General features: G+C 37.3%; 1 protein-coding gene across 1 annotated transcript; it reads right to left on the bottom strand.

Moving 5' to 3' along the window:
- Positions 1-893: 893 nt before the first annotated feature.
- On the bottom strand, positions 894-16,334 carry slc47a1 (solute carrier family 47 member 1). The gene is made up of 17 exons (XM_028032397.1): positions 16,035-16,334; positions 15,632-15,733; positions 13,729-13,797; positions 13,512-13,660; positions 13,100-13,142; positions 10,962-11,006; positions 10,386-10,483; positions 9,670-9,767; positions 8,681-8,794; positions 8,076-8,143; positions 7,868-7,976; positions 6,964-7,039; positions 6,809-6,878; positions 6,584-6,716; positions 4,469-4,563; positions 2,894-2,998; positions 894-2,809 (listed from the first exon to the last, which is right to left on the bottom strand). Exons 1-17 carry the CDS (start codon positions 16,245-16,247, stop codon positions 2,435-2,437), a joined length of 1,962 nt encoding a protein of 653 aa, XP_027888198.1. The 5' UTR covers positions 16,248-16,334; the 3' UTR covers positions 894-2,434.
- Between the last annotated feature and the right edge of the window lie 1,177 nt (positions 16,335-17,511).

The raw sequence follows: 17,511 nt of genomic DNA on the forward strand, positions 1-17,511 counted from the left end.
CGGTACAAACATGCCAAAACTTAAACAGCTTGTTTCGTTTTCTTTTACCTTCCTCCAAATGTAGCTGATCTGCTTCTTTATATGATACACATGAAGCTACATGCAAGTAAAGTAAACATAGTGTGTAATAAGTCATGTTGAAAAAGGTGAACAGTAAAGTTCACTTTAAAGCATTCCTTTCAGCATGCTGTATTACTACAACTATAGCACATTCTGGTGAGTTTTGACAGGTATCTGTATACAGTATGAAGCCAGATCATAGTTGAGACACTAATCTTACAGCCGACACTTCTTTGTTTTAGTCCTTTAAAATGCAAAATAATTTATTGTAATGCAATATGTAAATCAGGTTGCATTCATACATGGACACATTTTGCTCATCAGCGGAGATCTTGCCAGAGGCTCCTCACAGAGACTGCAATCTTGGCCTACTTACCTCCAGAGACTGCAATCAGTAACATGCTGTGGCATCATTAACAAGCGGAAAGAGACAAAAATCTCCTGTCTGAATTGTATTTCAGAGTCATGGTGTACCACGGTCGCTTAAGAAATGATGCTACCTTATTTGTTGTGTCATGTTGTTGGGAAACGTCTAGCCTGCGCTAATGTGATGATGAGTCCTAATTTCGAAATCAATAGTTGAAATTCAGTTTTCATCAATAAAATGGAGGTAGTCTTTTGTCTAACCATCATAGAAGCCATGAGGCATGCATTTTTTTGTATTTTCTGATGTCAGTGCCTTTAGACAATACCAAAAACTGACACATTTATTTAAAACTAGTCATATAGTGTCATACCTGTCTGACTTTAGTACTTCATCATCCCTATTTCCTTTTGATTGACTTCATTATTTTTATTGGTAATGTTCATAAAATGTTCACACAATCACATTGTTCAGTTGAAATGTTTTTAATTAGTCAGTCATGCCAAGACAAAACTCAGAACAAATTTATAATGACACAAAAATAAAACCACTATTTAACATATTATTTAGTGATACGTATTTACATCTGTTCAGGTAATTTTTCCATGTGTACAAAATACATATTTACACTCAATGTTTAGTTCTCTAAAGCATGATAAAATTACTTAAGGGTTAAGGTTTTACTATACAGGGCAATTCACACAGAAATCAAATCAATAATATGTTCATGTCAAATTTGTATGGAGGTCCAAAAGTGCCAAAATTCAGAAAAGTAAATAAATCTTTAAATTAATATTGTTGTTGGTTTCAATAATTAAAACAAAAGTCAATTTATAAATAAAAAATCAAAAGTTTGTTTTACTTTTTTTTTACTTTTTACCCAGGCCTTGAAGAGCAAAACCATTTTAAACGCCATTGTTGTAATCATAAATTTGGAGAAAATTAAAGCAAATTTGAATTTTCAAGTTTTTAAAGTTAAAAACTATGTTCCAATTAGTAAAAAAAAAAATAAAAGTAGTCCAGAGGAGACAAAGACTGAAAAGTGACCTTTGGGGTCGCTGTATCAGACAACTGAATGAATTGGCACATTCCAATGTACTAGTTTAGTTACACATTTTCTACATATATTGACATTCCACAGTCTGTTTGATAAATTTAATGAATGTTTGTGGCATATTTAGTCTTTCTGATCGACCATAAATGTTCAGTGAAAATGCGCGGAGCGAGACAGGAAGTACCATGCCTCAGTGATAGGGGGCAGTGCTGAGCATCATAAACACAACAAGCAACAGGTGCTCTTCTTCTACACACTGAAAAGACTGAAAACAGTCAGGGGTTGGGGGGGATACAGACAAACAGAACTGCTCAAGCCACTCTCTTTGGCTGCCAGATTTTAGATAATGAAAGGTAAATGAGAAACGACAACCTTTTTTTTCGTTTTACAACAGAATGACAGAGATATACAGTACTTGTATATATAAAATAAAGGTCGGATTACACATAATTTTCAATTTTAATCAGAAAAGAGAGGTCAGCCAAAGAAAACATCCAAATAATTGTAAAAAATTACCTTTTTACACATTCTTTTATCTCTCTTGCTATTATATTGTTAGAAGCTTTAATTAGTTATGGTCAAAATTAAAATATAGCTTCCATATTTGATTTTTGATTTGTACATCTGACTGTGGTGGAGCCTCACCAGTCATGAACCTCACCGCACGGCACTGATAGCGGCACATTTGGCACTTTATACTTATTGTGCTGGTGAGGAATTTGGATCAATGTTCCTCACCACAGTACAGCCATGTACTTTTGACTGATAGGGCTAAAACCAGATCTTTACTTCAAAACACTGGTTCTTCCTAGTCAGTGGAGTTTCATATCGCTTGCTGGCTTCTGTGGATTCACTCAGCAGTTGGCCAGTAAGGCGTTTTTCTTCTTCTTCTCCCCACTGCATGGAGCGGGTGCAGTAACCACGTGTTGTCAGCAGGGGTCTCCATTCCAAGAAGCTCACAAGCTTGTGGTCAGGTTCAGTGCATCCAGTGGGGTAGGAGTGGGGAAATTAACCCAGTCTAACGTGGCGTTGGCCACACTCTGGGCACTGGGTGCTGCTACAGGAAAAGCAATTTGGAATACAACACCTGTTATCAAAATAAGAACTGAGAACAGCAAAGTTAGTCCCCGACGCATGATCAGCTGAGAGGTGGAGAGCTTCTCTGCAGCTTTGGAGTCAGATGATTCTTTGCTCTTTTCTGCGTCTGCCTCATTTACTGCAGCATTGGTGTGACTTTCCTCTGACTCACGGCCTCCTTTCAGCTCCTGATCTTGGGTATTAACCCGACTGTAGCCCTCTGTTCTGAGAGCTGTTTCGCTCTTTTCTTGGGCCTTTAGGATAACAAAATAAAATATAGAAAATGAGAGGTTTGCATACAGGGTAGGTCAAAGCTTCAGAGAGAAATGTGTACCTACCGAATCTGGGCAGACAATGACATCTGGTAAGATTGCTTCATTTAGAACTGCACTAACAGGATGCACTGGGGCCACAACCACAGTTTTCCCAGCTCGCCTCTGAGCCTAAAGCATGTTGACGAGATGTCCAGTTAGGCACAAATACAAACGTTAATCCAAACTTGTCATTTACAAAAAATGATCCAGTAAATAATAAAAGATCTAATTACAAAAATAATAGTTATACACGGAACAACTTCAGTGTGAATTGTGAGTAGACTAGTGTTTTGTCATAATTATCCACATTTTAAATAAACGTTACAAAATGGGTTTTTTTCTCTTTTTTTAAAAGATGTTCGCCATTTCATGACTTTGCAATTTTATGCTTTTGCACTTTTGATCGTTTGGTAGCTGATCTATTCTGATCTGAAAGGAAAACATTTCTTATCAACCGTGCAGTGATGTGTTGCTGCAAGCTGGAAGTTTTATCCCTGCTTTCATAACTGAGGATATAGAGTAATTTTCTGTAATCTGCTCTAAATCTACTTTACCTTTTTGTGAGTCCTGTAAATTTCTTTTATGATAATGGCAGTTATTTTGATTTTATTAGTTTAGGTTTGATCACCTGTGTAGTTGCCATGAACATCATATCTGACCTTTTACTTGCAAGAACAATCTTTTCCAAAAGGGAATTAACACAGTCAGATTATAAACAAACCTTAAATAAACTGTTTAAGCTTATTTAAACTTAAATACAGCTAAAACAAAGGTGTTTTAGCTATTAACTAGTGATCATTTCACTGTGTTTACACTTTGAAATTAAATTATTATCGCTAAATAAATCCTCAGACATGTGTCCAAAAGGAAATTGTAGCACACAAAGCAGCAGTTACATAAAAAAGAAATATATTAAGGTTCCACATAGTTTATGATTTTTTATTATTATTATTATTATTTTTGCCTTACAATATCATTGGCTTAAGATCCTAAAACATTATTTTGACTTAAAATTGTTTTATTTTGTTTGTCCTTCTTCTGCTTCAAATAAACTTCAGGAAATTGACCTCAGAGTTAATAGATACAATCACCGATTGCATGTAATAATTTGTTTGGTCAATAAAATCTTATTTAAATAAATATTTCCTCACTGGAGTAATTTCCTGATGTGAGTATAGGACTCATCCTTCTGACAAATGTGTTGCAGAGTCTGAGAATGATTATTTTTATGTACGTTGATGTAATCATTAAATGTTATATGAATAAGGGGAATAAACAGATAAGCAAAACCTGAAGTACACAGGTATGTAATTAGTGTTTTTTATGAAGTAGCAATGGTAAATTGAAGTTGCAAACCAATCTAAAACCGTAGAACAAATTTGATAGTAACAAAAAAAACTTGGTACAGCAGAAAAAAACATCAGTATGGAAAGACAACAGATCAAAAAATGATACTCTTTGCTTAAAAAGCATAAATGAAGGTCCAACATGTATATCACAGTTTAGTTTGACCTCAAAATATACATATATTTTTTAATTGAATCTACTTCTTATTTGAACATTTGTATACGTCTATAATGAAAGAAGAGAATAGCTCACCTTCTGCGTCACTTTTTTCCAGTCAGCTTTAAAGATCAAAGCAAGAAAGAAACCCGTCTGGATGAAAACACAAATTAGGAGACCGAGCCACAAGCCTGAAAAGACAGATTAGCGGACATGACAAATAATTACTACGCTCTGCAGCAAGTTTTGAGTTAGGTAAAAGAAAGTAACCAAATGAGTTATGAGTTTGAGATGTTTTATTCTTGAATCAAACAGAAATACTCATCATGACACCATTTCAGCTCTTGGGCCTATTTTTGTATCTATTTAACAAAACAAATATTTACAGATACACTAAACTCCAAATCCATTGTTTGAGTTACTTTAAAGAGCATTTGCCTTCAGTTAGAAGATGAAAGCAGAAAGTCTGAAATATATGTACGTCCAACACACTTTCCTAACACTTTTGACGATGTTCCTAATTGCTTAACAAAGGAAATATTGACAGAGACTCTAATCATCTTATTTCACAAGGTCAGAGGAGTGATGCTGCTCTGTGTAGGTCTGATTTAAGTGGACAGCAAAAAGTAGGAGGCAAATTGTGGCCTGCAGGGAAAAAGAATGATGAATGGTTGGAAGAGTGGTGGATGGACTTTGCAAATATCTCTGAGCTTAAATATCAACATCGAACATAATTTCCAATTTATTTCTTAGGAGCTGGTCATTCAGTATGCATGTACTAACAATTGTAAAGAAAATGCAAGAAAATAGGGCAACACTCTGATTAATGTAAAGTAAATTTAGTGTGACTGCATGCTGCAGAATGATACTCAAAATCTCAATTATTGTTTCTGCTACTATAAAATTACCATGAGGGAATCACTGAATGGATTAAATCTGACCTTTAAGCATCCGTCTGTTTGCTTTATCTAACAAAAATGCTTTCCTGATGCGGACAACGTTTGATAAAACTGATCAAGCTAAAGACAGGCACCCTGTGGAGGAAGCTCAATACAGCCACTTGTTTCCATGATGTTGTTGTTTTAGTCAGAATAGCCACAGACGAAAATTGCAAAATCGACAGGCCAGTAAATCAACAGCGCTACCGTTCAGCTTGGCTCTTTCTCTACCACAACAAACTTTCTTTACCCTCATTTCTGCAGACAAAACCCCAATAAGTCTGTCCATCGCCTTTACGACAGCAAGATTTTATTTATTCATTTACGACGTCTCAGACTCAGATGGAGGATTCAACATGTTTCCAGTTGAGAATCATGTTTAGAGGTTTCACTCTCTACAAGGCAGAACCCAGACGTTTTCAGTTTACTGTAAAAACTTAAGGCATGGTCGTTATATTTTAGTATCCAAAAAAAGAGGACACTTGGCCCAGCAATAAAACACTTTGGTGAAACAATCAACATGGGTATTGGCCAATGTCAGTCATTTTTTAACATATCAGTATCAGTCCGAAATCTCGACCAAAACGAACAACCAATTTTATTTCCATCTTGGTGCCATTTGTTTGTGTTTAGGGGGCTGGTTATGTGGTATTTATTGAGTCATGTGACAGTGATTATGATGCAGGGAAGGATTGTGGGGGATTACACAGAAGCAGAAAGCATAGGGCAATGTATCTAATTCTGTTATATTGGTGATTATCGATAAACACTGCCATAGTAGCAGTATCAAATATCAAATTTGGTGCATCCCTAACATTTTGTCTTCTTTAGCTTACAAAGTTGAGCAGTAACAGCTATGTGCACAGTTCATTCTGCCACCCATTTGTTGTGACCAGAATGGTATGAAGGACATTTATTTTGTGGTTTGTCCATAAAGCATCTTGCCTATGACTGGATAAAAACCAGCGTCTAGGGAGCACCTCGGAGACGACGTTGAATTTAAAAAAAGGGCTGTGGTCTTCCATGTATCGCACTAGTCAAGTTGAGTCTGTCTATTGGTCAAACAATGAAAACCTTGACATTTTCAACAATAACAGAAAGCTGACGGATGCACTGAACAGAACGTGAACATGTCTGGGGAAAACAAGATTTTTGATCATTCCTATCTTAAGGTTCCACACAAAACACCCAGCAGTCTCTGCACCAGTTGCAAAATGTTTGGGCATTTTTGATGTGGTGATATGGACAGAAAATATGCTTAAGAACAAATTACCTAATATTCGCAGCTTGGCCCAAAACATCAGTGCTATTCCGACAGGTAGGCCGATGAGGTAGTAAAATATCAAATTTGACAGGGCTGCGATTTTCTGCATCCCACATCCAACAAGAATTCCTGAGCAGACACACTGAAGGATCCCCAAAAATAAACAACAACAAAAAAACATTTTACTGATAGAAAACATTTCTAATTAAAATAAAACACAAAAGTAAAACATACCAGAAGTGCATCAAGGAACTGAAGAAATATGTAAACTGTCAGGTTGTCTGATACAAGCTGCACAATTTTTCTGCAGAAGACAAGGTGAGCTCATCAAAACAGAGCGGCTTATTCACTGCATGGGAATGAATGTGTGTGTTGGTTTGAAGACTCACTCGTCTGAGGTAAATATGTAGCCAACGACGGACTTACAGCCAGCAAGGATGAACCCCTGGAACAGAGCCAGCACTCCTGTGGTGCAAAGAAAAGATACGACACTTTGCAAATTGTTCAAGATTGGTGTTAAGAGACGCGCAATTATCATAATCATTATATGTGTTGGATATAACACAAGCAGTTTCCTTCCAGTAGGAATGTGTCAGAGCTGTTTAATTTAGAGTCTTTGAAAATGTTTTTCACTAGCATTAATTCCACTTTTTGTCAATTTCAAACCACAAACTATAACTATAAACTATAACTTTAGAGGTGTTCATGTGACAGACCAAAACAAAGCATCATTGAGTTAGCTATGGGGGATTTGTTTAGTCGCACATTTCACAAATATACAGAAGATTGACAAAACAAAACCAAGAAGGAATCCAATTTGCAGTTTGCTGGAAGCCTTTCAAGTAACCCAAGAAATATGTGGAATAAAGAAAAGTCATTCGTGACAGAAAGCTACGCCTAACACTGAATGCACCACAGTAAAATATGATGGTTGTAGCATTATCCTGTGATGGTAGATACAGAAGAAACTGGCTGAAGAAGATGAAGCTAAACACTGAAAAACCCTTTAAGTCAAGTTTCTTTATGTAGCATATTTCAGCAAAGAGGCAGTTCAAAGTGCTTAACATGATAAAAACATGATACAGTAACTAACTGTTGGGAACAGCAAACGAGCCGTATTGTTGAACACAAGCATTAAAATGGTCAAGAGTAATCATCATCAAATACACATCAAATGTATCAATCAATGGCTGATTACTTGTGCATGTCACATGTTCTTAAAGCAATGTATCAGATTCCTGCCACTTCATAATTAACTTACAGTATAAGTGCATGCAATATGTATCTTCATACCTGAAAGAACTAAGGCAACTTTGCAGGTGATTATGGCTCTTGATGTGTTGCCGGCTCCCAAAGCGTTCCCCACACGCACACAGGCTGCAGCGTGGATACCTAAAGGAAACTGCAAGAAAGTATATTACTCAGTCCGGGTTATGTTTGTAAATAAGACCCGGTTCTCAAATGCTTATAACCATGATCATTTCTTTCTGATAATGCGTACCATGTATGTTATGGCTCCTATTTCTACCATCAGATGCTGGGCAGCCAGGTCATCTTCTCCAAGCCAACCTAAAAATAATCGAAAGTTTTGGGTTTGAGTATAACAGTTTGGGAAAGAGCATGTCAGCAAGTACAACAAATATTACTGGACCGGTGCAAAACTAAATCAATACGACAAGTAGGATTCACCTTTTTCAATAAAAAGAATGTACAAAAAAAAACCTAATTTCAAGATGATGCATCTACCTGAAAATTTTACTGTGAAGAATTAATATTTGTACAGGCAAAGCACATTTCTAAATAAATAAATTGAGCCAATATGGTAAATTTACTTTATTTCTTTAGTTGAGTTTTATTCCATGAACAGACTTGTAAATTGACAGATGTAAGTGTAAAAGCAACATACAGTGTTGTTTTTGTTTATTTTATTCTCTGTATGTATAAATCATATTACATATTAAAGATTTCCACAGGATGGGAATCATTGCTCCATTCCGAGAAACCAACCAACTTACAGAAACTCTCATCAGGTCTGCCAAGACGTTTTTGCACATTTCCCGTCAAAATTATGATGCAATCGTGTAAAAGAAAAAATACAAGACATACCTGCAAGAAAGCCTCCAACCTCCCAGACCCACCACTCAAAGCAGATCATGAATGCGCTGGGAACGGCCAGCTTCATGTAGGAACCCCAGCCCTGCAGACATTCAGTGGACCAACCTGCAAAGAGTTTTATCCAGGTTCTTAGCAAAAAGCATGACTCCATTAACCCAGATGAATATCTGTAATATTTTTAGTCTGTCAGGGTTTTATATTTTGATTTTAGACATACATTTTGATTAATAAAATTAACTAAACTTGAGGGAAAAAATGTGATTACATAAGAATAGTTTTTTTTTTTTTTTAAACATTTTTTAAATAGAAATCATAGGCAACATTCCACAGAATCATCTGGAAAACAGTAGATAGTCAAACAAACATTTTACCAGGAGGGAAACTATAAAATGTATCAATGGAAAGTTAGGCGAAAGGAAAAAATGGAGTAGAAATGATGTATTAGCAATGATTATAACTGCAGCTTCTATTCCTTTCAGAAGCTGCAGTTATTGTTCCTAAAATCTGTCATTTTGATCCTTAGAATACCAAAGTTTTCACTTAACTTTACAATTTAGTTTGTCTGATTGTGTCGTTTTTAAATATTAAATGATTGATAATGTGATCAACTACTCAGGGCTTGAGTAGACTTTTTACCAAATACTTGCTTACTCTTACTTGAGTAATTTCCTGGACGGCTATTTTTTACTTTTACTTGAGGAAAAATATGCTGAAGTAGTTCTACTCTTACTTGAGTACAAATGTTTGGCTACTCTGTCCACCTCTGAGACTCCATAGTCAATGCAGAGAAGCTGAAAGCATCTAATAACTCAGCAGATCTACATGCTGATCACCTCCATGCCACATAACAATGGTGTAATTCAGGCAAAACATTGAAAAAAAATTGTTTCTTTAATCCATAATCATCAGAATTAACAGAAATAAACAATCCAAGTATATTTTTGTGACAGTCTATTGATAAAAGAGCCTCTTGATCTTACCTCCCCATGTCTGCTTATAGAGCTTCTTCCACCTGATGTAGCCAAACAACAGAAGGCAAATGATGATCTGAGAGAGGCTGTTGGCAGCTGCTGATCCACTGCAAACACACACAAGACAGAACGGATTTATTTCTTAATCTGGTTTACGGCAGACGGTTAAAAGATGTAATTTTACAAGTGTATCTCTGCAGAACCACACAGAGGAAAAACATACACTGCGAATTGTACATAATGGAACGGTAAGATCGCTCAATAGGCCCTTAGCAGGTGTCCCTGGTTGATATGGAGCAAGTGAGGAGTGGGGAGACGTGACCCGAACAGGGAGGCCCGATTGGTCAAATTGCTGATGAATCAAATGTTTGTCCAGCTGGAATCTGGAATGAGCCGTAACATTTCTTTCTTGTCTGTTTTTTGCCCTATTCTGACCCTTTCTCTCTAAATAAAGATCAAAAATAATAAACGTCAGTGAACTGCTGACTCAGTCTGAACAAAAAAAACGAATTACCCTTCAAAGACAAAGCGTAAGATAAAATGCAGGGGAAAAAATCCTTCTCTTGAATGCATAAGCCCATACCTTCCCTTTCTCTCTGACTTCCTGCTCTTTTGATGATATTGATTATGTATTTTATCTGTTCTGATTCCCGAGGTTTGATACCTTATCAGTCAATACAAAGTCCATCGAAATTTCAAAGGCAGGAAATGTTACACACACTTACGTAACACCCAGCTTGAGCTCAGAAATAAGAAGATAATTGATCCCCAAGTTCAAAATGTTGGCTACTGCAGCCGTGTACATCTGAGGTAGAATGATTCCCTAATAGATACAAAAACATAGAAGTTATAATTAGAAAGGCAGTCTGCAGTGACAATTTTCAAACACTGGCTGGCCATAAAACCTGAAATGGAAAATAAATATATCAAGCAATATCACATGTATAAGAAAAATGTACATCAAAGAAATTATCCAACAAGATTCAATATTAATGGATCATTTAGTCAAATCAAATATCATAATGTTATCCCTGACTGATAAACCAGTCAGGGAGTACTTGAGTACCAGGTATGACATCATGAAGATAGATAGCAAAGTAGAAAGTTTAGTAGAAAACTGTGGCACCAATAAACTAGGTAAACCAATAAAATCAGCACAGGGAAACGAAGACAGGATCAGAGAAGAAATACAGTTAAACTATCAAAACAGGTTGAAAGGTTTTCCCTTAACAAGTTTCCACAAACTCAGATTTTGAGATATAAGGTAGTTGAGCAGAAGAATACTTTTTCCGGGAATGTACCTGGTTTTGTAGATAAGAAACCTGCAGCTGATGCAAAAACATAGCCTGGAACAAAAAGAGACAAAAGTTGTTTTTTTTATGACTAATCTCACATATCTCCTGGTGTACAGTATCTTTAAAACATTACATTTTTATGGTAATATTGAGATCTATGAATCTCAAATGTTTTATTTAGTGTTAAGTGCATAAGTAGGTCATATTAATAAAGCTCCCACAGTATTGTTTTAATGTCATATATCTTAGAATAAAATATGAAATGCATATAAAGTGGGCTGAACTTGGGAAAACTAAACATTCAAGAGTAAACTCTACAGTCATTTTCTTGAACTGGTTGTGATATTTTCACTCTTACAGGCTAATGTGCTTCAGGAGGTCATTGAATGTCCTTTCTGTCCGCTCATATTTTTTGTGCCTCCAAATTGCAGCAGAGTTTTTAAATGAGGCAAACTCAGTTTGTTAATTAAAAAGCTTTAAATTCGTAGATGGCAAAAAGAGCTTGGTATTTTTTGTTGAAAGTCAACCATGATGGTAACAATTTAGCCCCCAGCATCGACTTTTTAAAAGGACATTGTGTTTCTTATCCATCTCAGTGTGCAGTTAAATAATACAATTATTCAACTGCTGGATTATCTTAGTTCATTAGAAATAAGAATGAAAAGATAAACAGGAATGGCAGAACTATCAAGCCAACAAATTCCGACTATTCTAAGCTTTACTTTGTTTTTAAGCATGATCCCACAGCCATGGTAAAAAGAAAATGCACCCGTAAGTTCAGAAGATTTCATGTGTGAATGAGCTGGCTTTCACCTGATTCTACACATTTTTTACAAATTTAGCATGGAGATTTGTATTCTTTTTTGTATGAAACCACACACCACAGACTCTCCTTGCAGAAAAACTAAGTACACCCGCAGAACCTTGGACACCTGCAAATTGTGTAAAGCCCTACAATTTAAATGGCAAATGATTTCTTTTTCCTTTTTCTAACCCGAGAACTCTCTTAGCATTCTGTCACATCCAACTACAGGCTTCGGTGTTTTCATCTGGCATCTTGTGTGGTTGACCAGCACAAAGTCAGAATCTGTATTCAGACCTTTTTACTCAGGTAACGTGCAATAACATCAAGTACAATCAATTACCTTCAAAACACTACCAAGATATGGCCGTCTACCTAATGTCAACCCAGGCAAAGCTTATCGAAAGCCACGTCTCTATTACCAGGTCCACCATGGTTCCTCCCCATTTTTCATAACCACCTCAAGAGAGGTACAAGCCATGTATTACGCACAAGGATTTTTATTGACAGCTGATTGGCCCGTGATTTACGTCACTAGATGAGCAAAGGCCGGACCTTGGAAACTCCTCAAACAACTACATCTCCACCATCATTTTCAAACGTGAGGCCATAGTAGTTGACGAGATGGCGAGCTGCAAATTAATAATTCTACCATCAAACCTTCAGGTCCAAACCTTTCTTATCTACTGTGGTAGAACAGCACATGCATTGTCAGGTGAAACAAGCAACTCACAACAAACAAATATACAGAGAGATCGCTGGCACCCAAGGATACATGTGCAAAATTGCATCATCTGAACTTCAACCACAATCCCACATTCCCGCTCAAGTTCATGCCCATATTTACTCTCACGTTTAGTGGAGATAAACTCAACTTGGCTAGAAGCAAACCAGACATTAACCAGTTAGATTGAGACTAGACAATGGAGAATGGGCTTTGGAGTCCCATGCTAAACCTAAAGGAGCTGCAGAGATTTACAGGTCAGATGTTAAAATTTGGAGTGTATGGAAGAAAGGCAAGAAGTGTTGATACACTTGAAAGTCATTGTTGAAAGAAAGGTCACCACAAGCTTTGTATGAAATAGAAAGCAGGTGGAAGAAGGTGTCCTGTACAGATGAGACCAAAGTTAAACTTTTTGGCCTCAATATGAAAGAATATATTGTGGAAATCTAACACAGGACGGCACGTTGACTACAGCTTCCCCACTGTGGAACATTTTTGGTAAAACTGCAGTTTTTAGTGCTTCTGTTGAATTGCTTTACTGACTAAATACATACTTTTTAAATATGTATTTAGTTTATATTTAAATAGAAATAGACGCGTTTAGTTCATTGTACTCACTGGAACAGCAGGAAGAAACGCCATCACGTAAAGGTGGGCAATTCTGAAATGTTGTGAAAGAAAAAAATCAACTTTTCAACAAGTGCCATAAACAGTTATATTTTTGACTTTTCATAAATAAGAAAATTTTCTGCAGAATGAAAATTATGTTTTTAAATCTTTATTGTAAATGTAATAAATGAATTAAAAAGATAGAAATCTTCACCTTGGGGTCTTACTAGATTTAGTCCAATGATAAGGCACATAGAAAGCTAAATAATAAACAGCTTAAAGATAATTTAGCTGTCAGTTTTACTGATAAGGATTCCAGCTTTGGCCTTGAAGATGAAGATAAGCCTTTTTTTGTATTTTATGTTCTAAACCACAGTTTCTCCCAGACAGAGTGTAAAGATATCAGAGCTGCAGGATATACCGGGCCACTTCGTGCTCTTGCTGAAGAAGGAGCAGTAAATTGTGGGAGTTGACGAGGAGAGCCCAACAAGGCAGACAAAACATCAGCAGGATCAGGGTGCTTTTCTGTAGAATAACTCCCACACGTTTCATGTTCCTGCTGCCATATGTCTGCAAAACAGGGACGTTTCAGTGGATGGTTTCAAGCGCAATGAATCACCGATGGAGCACTCGGTCACCTGAGAAATGAGAGTATCACACGCCATCGTCAGGCCATAGCCTGTTGCAGTTGTTGTCACGTTGATCGTCTAAAGCAACAGACAACAAAACTCGGTTATGAGACGTTTCACATTAGATCTGCTGTTCACGCAAATATCTAGATTTTGCCTACAATTGAAAGATGTTTTGTTATCAACTTTGCAAACTCAGTTTAAGTTTAATACAAATTACTCAGAGGTGAATAGGTCGTAAGAATACACATATTTACAATAATGTGCAAATATAATAAATCTGGGAAGTCTTATAAACTTAGGCTCTTCTCTTTTAAATTGTTTTCTTATAGTTTATAAAAGTTACATGCCTTTAGGGCTGTGTGGCTGGTATGAGTGGAGTATTGGGAACTAGAAAAATTATAGGCATGAGCATCACTGCTGCAACTGCAACCTTTAACCTCAACATCATTCAGACTGAAAATTGTTCATGCCTGGCATGTTTCGGTTGGATTTTTAACACCATGATTTTTGGATGTAATATTAATGTTTTGGAGTTTCCCAGCCAGAGTCCTGTTTTGAATTTACAAGACTTGTTGCTCATCATCAAAATACCAGTGGAAACATAAAAAAATGGTCAGTAATTATAAGAAGAGTTTGATTGCTGCAACGTTAAAAGAAAAAAATTGTTCCACTTATTATTATTGTTTTGTTATCTGTGGAGCGATGCCCTTCTCGTCTCCAATGAGAAACAAACTTATTAGAGGACTTAAAACATTAAACCTGACCAGCATAGTCTACCTGCCACAAACCACCTTGAGCTTTGTAGCCATTTAAACTCATTAGAGAAAATATCTCAGAAAGAATAGTTTAAAAAGAATTTCAAATTTATTTGCTCAATTGAAGCAAAGTATAAGCTGCTGTCATTTTTTCATCAGACTATTTTTATGTATTATAAAGTTCTATGCAATTCCACATGTTAAGAACAAAATTATTTTTTGAAACACACCAGTCAGGCAAAACATCATGACCACTTTTTGCTGTCAAAGCTGCCTTAACATGTCCAAGAGGTGGACTTCACCAGACCTCTGAAGGTGCACTGTGGTATCTGGCGCTAAGATGTTAACAGCTGATCCTTGGAAGTCCTGCAAGTTGCAAAGTGGGGCCTCCACTGGTCAGCCTTGTGATCTGTGGAGCCCCTTGATCCATTAGATGGAGTTCTGGTGAATTTGGCGGCCTAAGTCCAGACATTAAAGTGCTTCTCAAGCTGTTCCTAAACCGTTGTTGTTTTGTAGCATTGCTGCTTTATGTGTGGAAAGAGAACCTTCAGGGAAAACGCTTGGCCTCCAGCATTGATTAGGAAGCTCATAAATGCCGAAGTAACGCTGATTTTGCCGGGTTTCTTTCTTTCCCATAATGCATTCTGGTGCCCTGTGTTGCCCAGCTGGGTGTTTTTAGACTATTTAACACATTTTTATCGCCAAACCTTTGAATGATCACTCTATGAATATTGAGTAAACCTTATTTTTGTAAATAAATGACATAAACTGACTCTTTCTTTGGAGGAGCTTGAACGGCTCTGGAAAACTTCTGGAGAACTTTCACAAGTTTGGAAATTGCTTGCATTAGAAGCCCCTTTATGTCCTACAATAAAACTGAAATCTTATTTCTCAACTTCACTAGAAAACAAATCTTGATCAAAACATAGAAAGAAAGAGAACAAACTGGAACTTAAAATAAGCATAATTTTTTAAGATTTATTTGATGACATCTTAAAATCCACAGATTGAATCCTGTCAATAAAAAGACGCGTTCTGTCAAGAACTGCTAACAATTCAGACACCTGTCATATTTTCTAATCATCTTAACACACACACTCATGCACACGTCAACTTTATGGCATTGTTAATCTTGCAAAAGAACAATTTCATACCGCTGAGGCAAGGGCATATCCCGCCAACTCTGCATTTCCAATGTGACCGCAAAAAATGGTGATAACAAACGGCAGGAGAAAGTTCAGAATCCGGGACAGCAGCTGTAGAAACACAGTTTGGACTGATTTAGCTACTGCCACTAACTGCATCCAGGCAACTAAAAAGTAAAGAAGTTAGATAGCAATTCATGTGAAATTAGCAGCCATGGGCTAATTATGCTTCTATTCGATAAGCAGAAGCATTTTTTTTTTACTTTTAGCACACATAAAATATTCACAAATGATTGCACTATGAAATTGGGTTATGAACAGCACAGCACACATTAAATCAAATCAAGTAAAGTCACTCCGATCGCAGTTTTGTGCAGATTAAAGAGCAACACTTAAGTTTCCGTCTACTCACCAGGGGGCCTGTGAGTCGTAAGACGTGATACAGTTCCTCTCTGTAGGCCAGAGGCAGCCAACGCTTCACACACGCACACCAAAACAGCTTGGAGCTGGCAAATGTTGCCCCCTCATCCACAGGAGGCGCTTCCATCTTGGCAGCAGGAACCCCAGCAACGGGTTCTGCACCCTGCAAGGGGGGCGCAGGTTCCAGAGGACCCGGCCTCTCCATTCAAGCACAGGGAGAGAAGACAGGACAGGAGAGAAAAGCTGCAGAGCAACGGAGGGAGGGAGCGAGGGAGGGAAAGAGGGCAATGGTAGGGAGGGAGAGGGGACAAGAGAATTGGCCTGTGTGTTCAGCACAGGCACTTTTTTACGTTATTGATTGCATCACACTGAAGGAGAAACAAGAGAGAATGAGTGACAGAAAGAAAGAAAGCATAGAATTTTTTTTTAAAAAAAACAAGTGAGTTAATGGGATATTCATGATGATTGATTACGTATGTCTTTTTCATTTTCCCGACAGACAAACAAAAATGACAACAACAAAAAGAGTCTGTAAAGTCATGTGAACTGTGTGTCTGCCCTTCAGCTTCACGCCGCTGACGGAGGGGTCACATCAGGGCTGTTGGAGGCGGGTTATTGTTGGGAGGTAATGAGCAGTGGATAAATGTTTGAGTTGGATACACACAGTGAGAAAGCGCCTGTGTGGGTTTGCATGAGTGGGTCTCTGAGCCCTCCGCAGTAATCTGATGAGGAATGCTTGTTTGTTGCTCATATGCAAGGAGCTACATTCACCAACTGCCAGCTAAATCATGTTTGTGTTTTTGCACATATATTTTGCTCTTTTTTTCAATTTTATTTTTCGCACATGCATTAGACACTGATCTTATCTCACGCTAAGTGTACTTTGGCCACCGCCTGTATGCCTGCGTTCTCCCTTCTGCTGTAATTTCAACACAAAGAAACCGAGTCACATGAACACTCAAACTTGCTCTTATCCATGCTTGCTGACTCAGCTCTGGAACTTAACAGAAATATTTCAATGTAACTTTACGTGATGCTGATGAACAACTTGATCCAGTCATGGAGCATATAGATTTAGGGGACGCTGGGCGTGGAAACACGCTTGCAGCAGGCAGATTGCAAATCACAACAACAAAGATCTATAGGAGTGTGTACATGTGTGTGTGTGTGTACATGTGTGTGGTAAACGTCAAAATTACTTTTGACGTTTATCTCTCTGAATGAACTGTGCGTTGCCAGGTGGGGCAATACCAGATGAAGTCCTGCGTGTCAGCAGGAGATTATCTGTATGACCAACTTTCTTCTAACCCTGTTGTCATCATGTGATTCTGGAACAGGTTGCCGTGTTTAGAATTGTTTTCCTGATATGCATATCCAGAGCGTTCTGATCTAGGAACAAGTAGAACACATGTATGTAGATGTCTCTACATACATGTGACATATTTCTTCCAGTACAATTAACTGTATAA

This window comes from Xiphophorus couchianus, chromosome 11 (genome assembly GCF_001444195.1).
Source record: "Xiphophorus couchianus chromosome 11, X_couchianus-1.0, whole genome shotgun sequence".
NCBI lineage: Eukaryota > Metazoa > Chordata > Actinopteri > Cyprinodontiformes > Poeciliidae > Xiphophorus > Xiphophorus couchianus.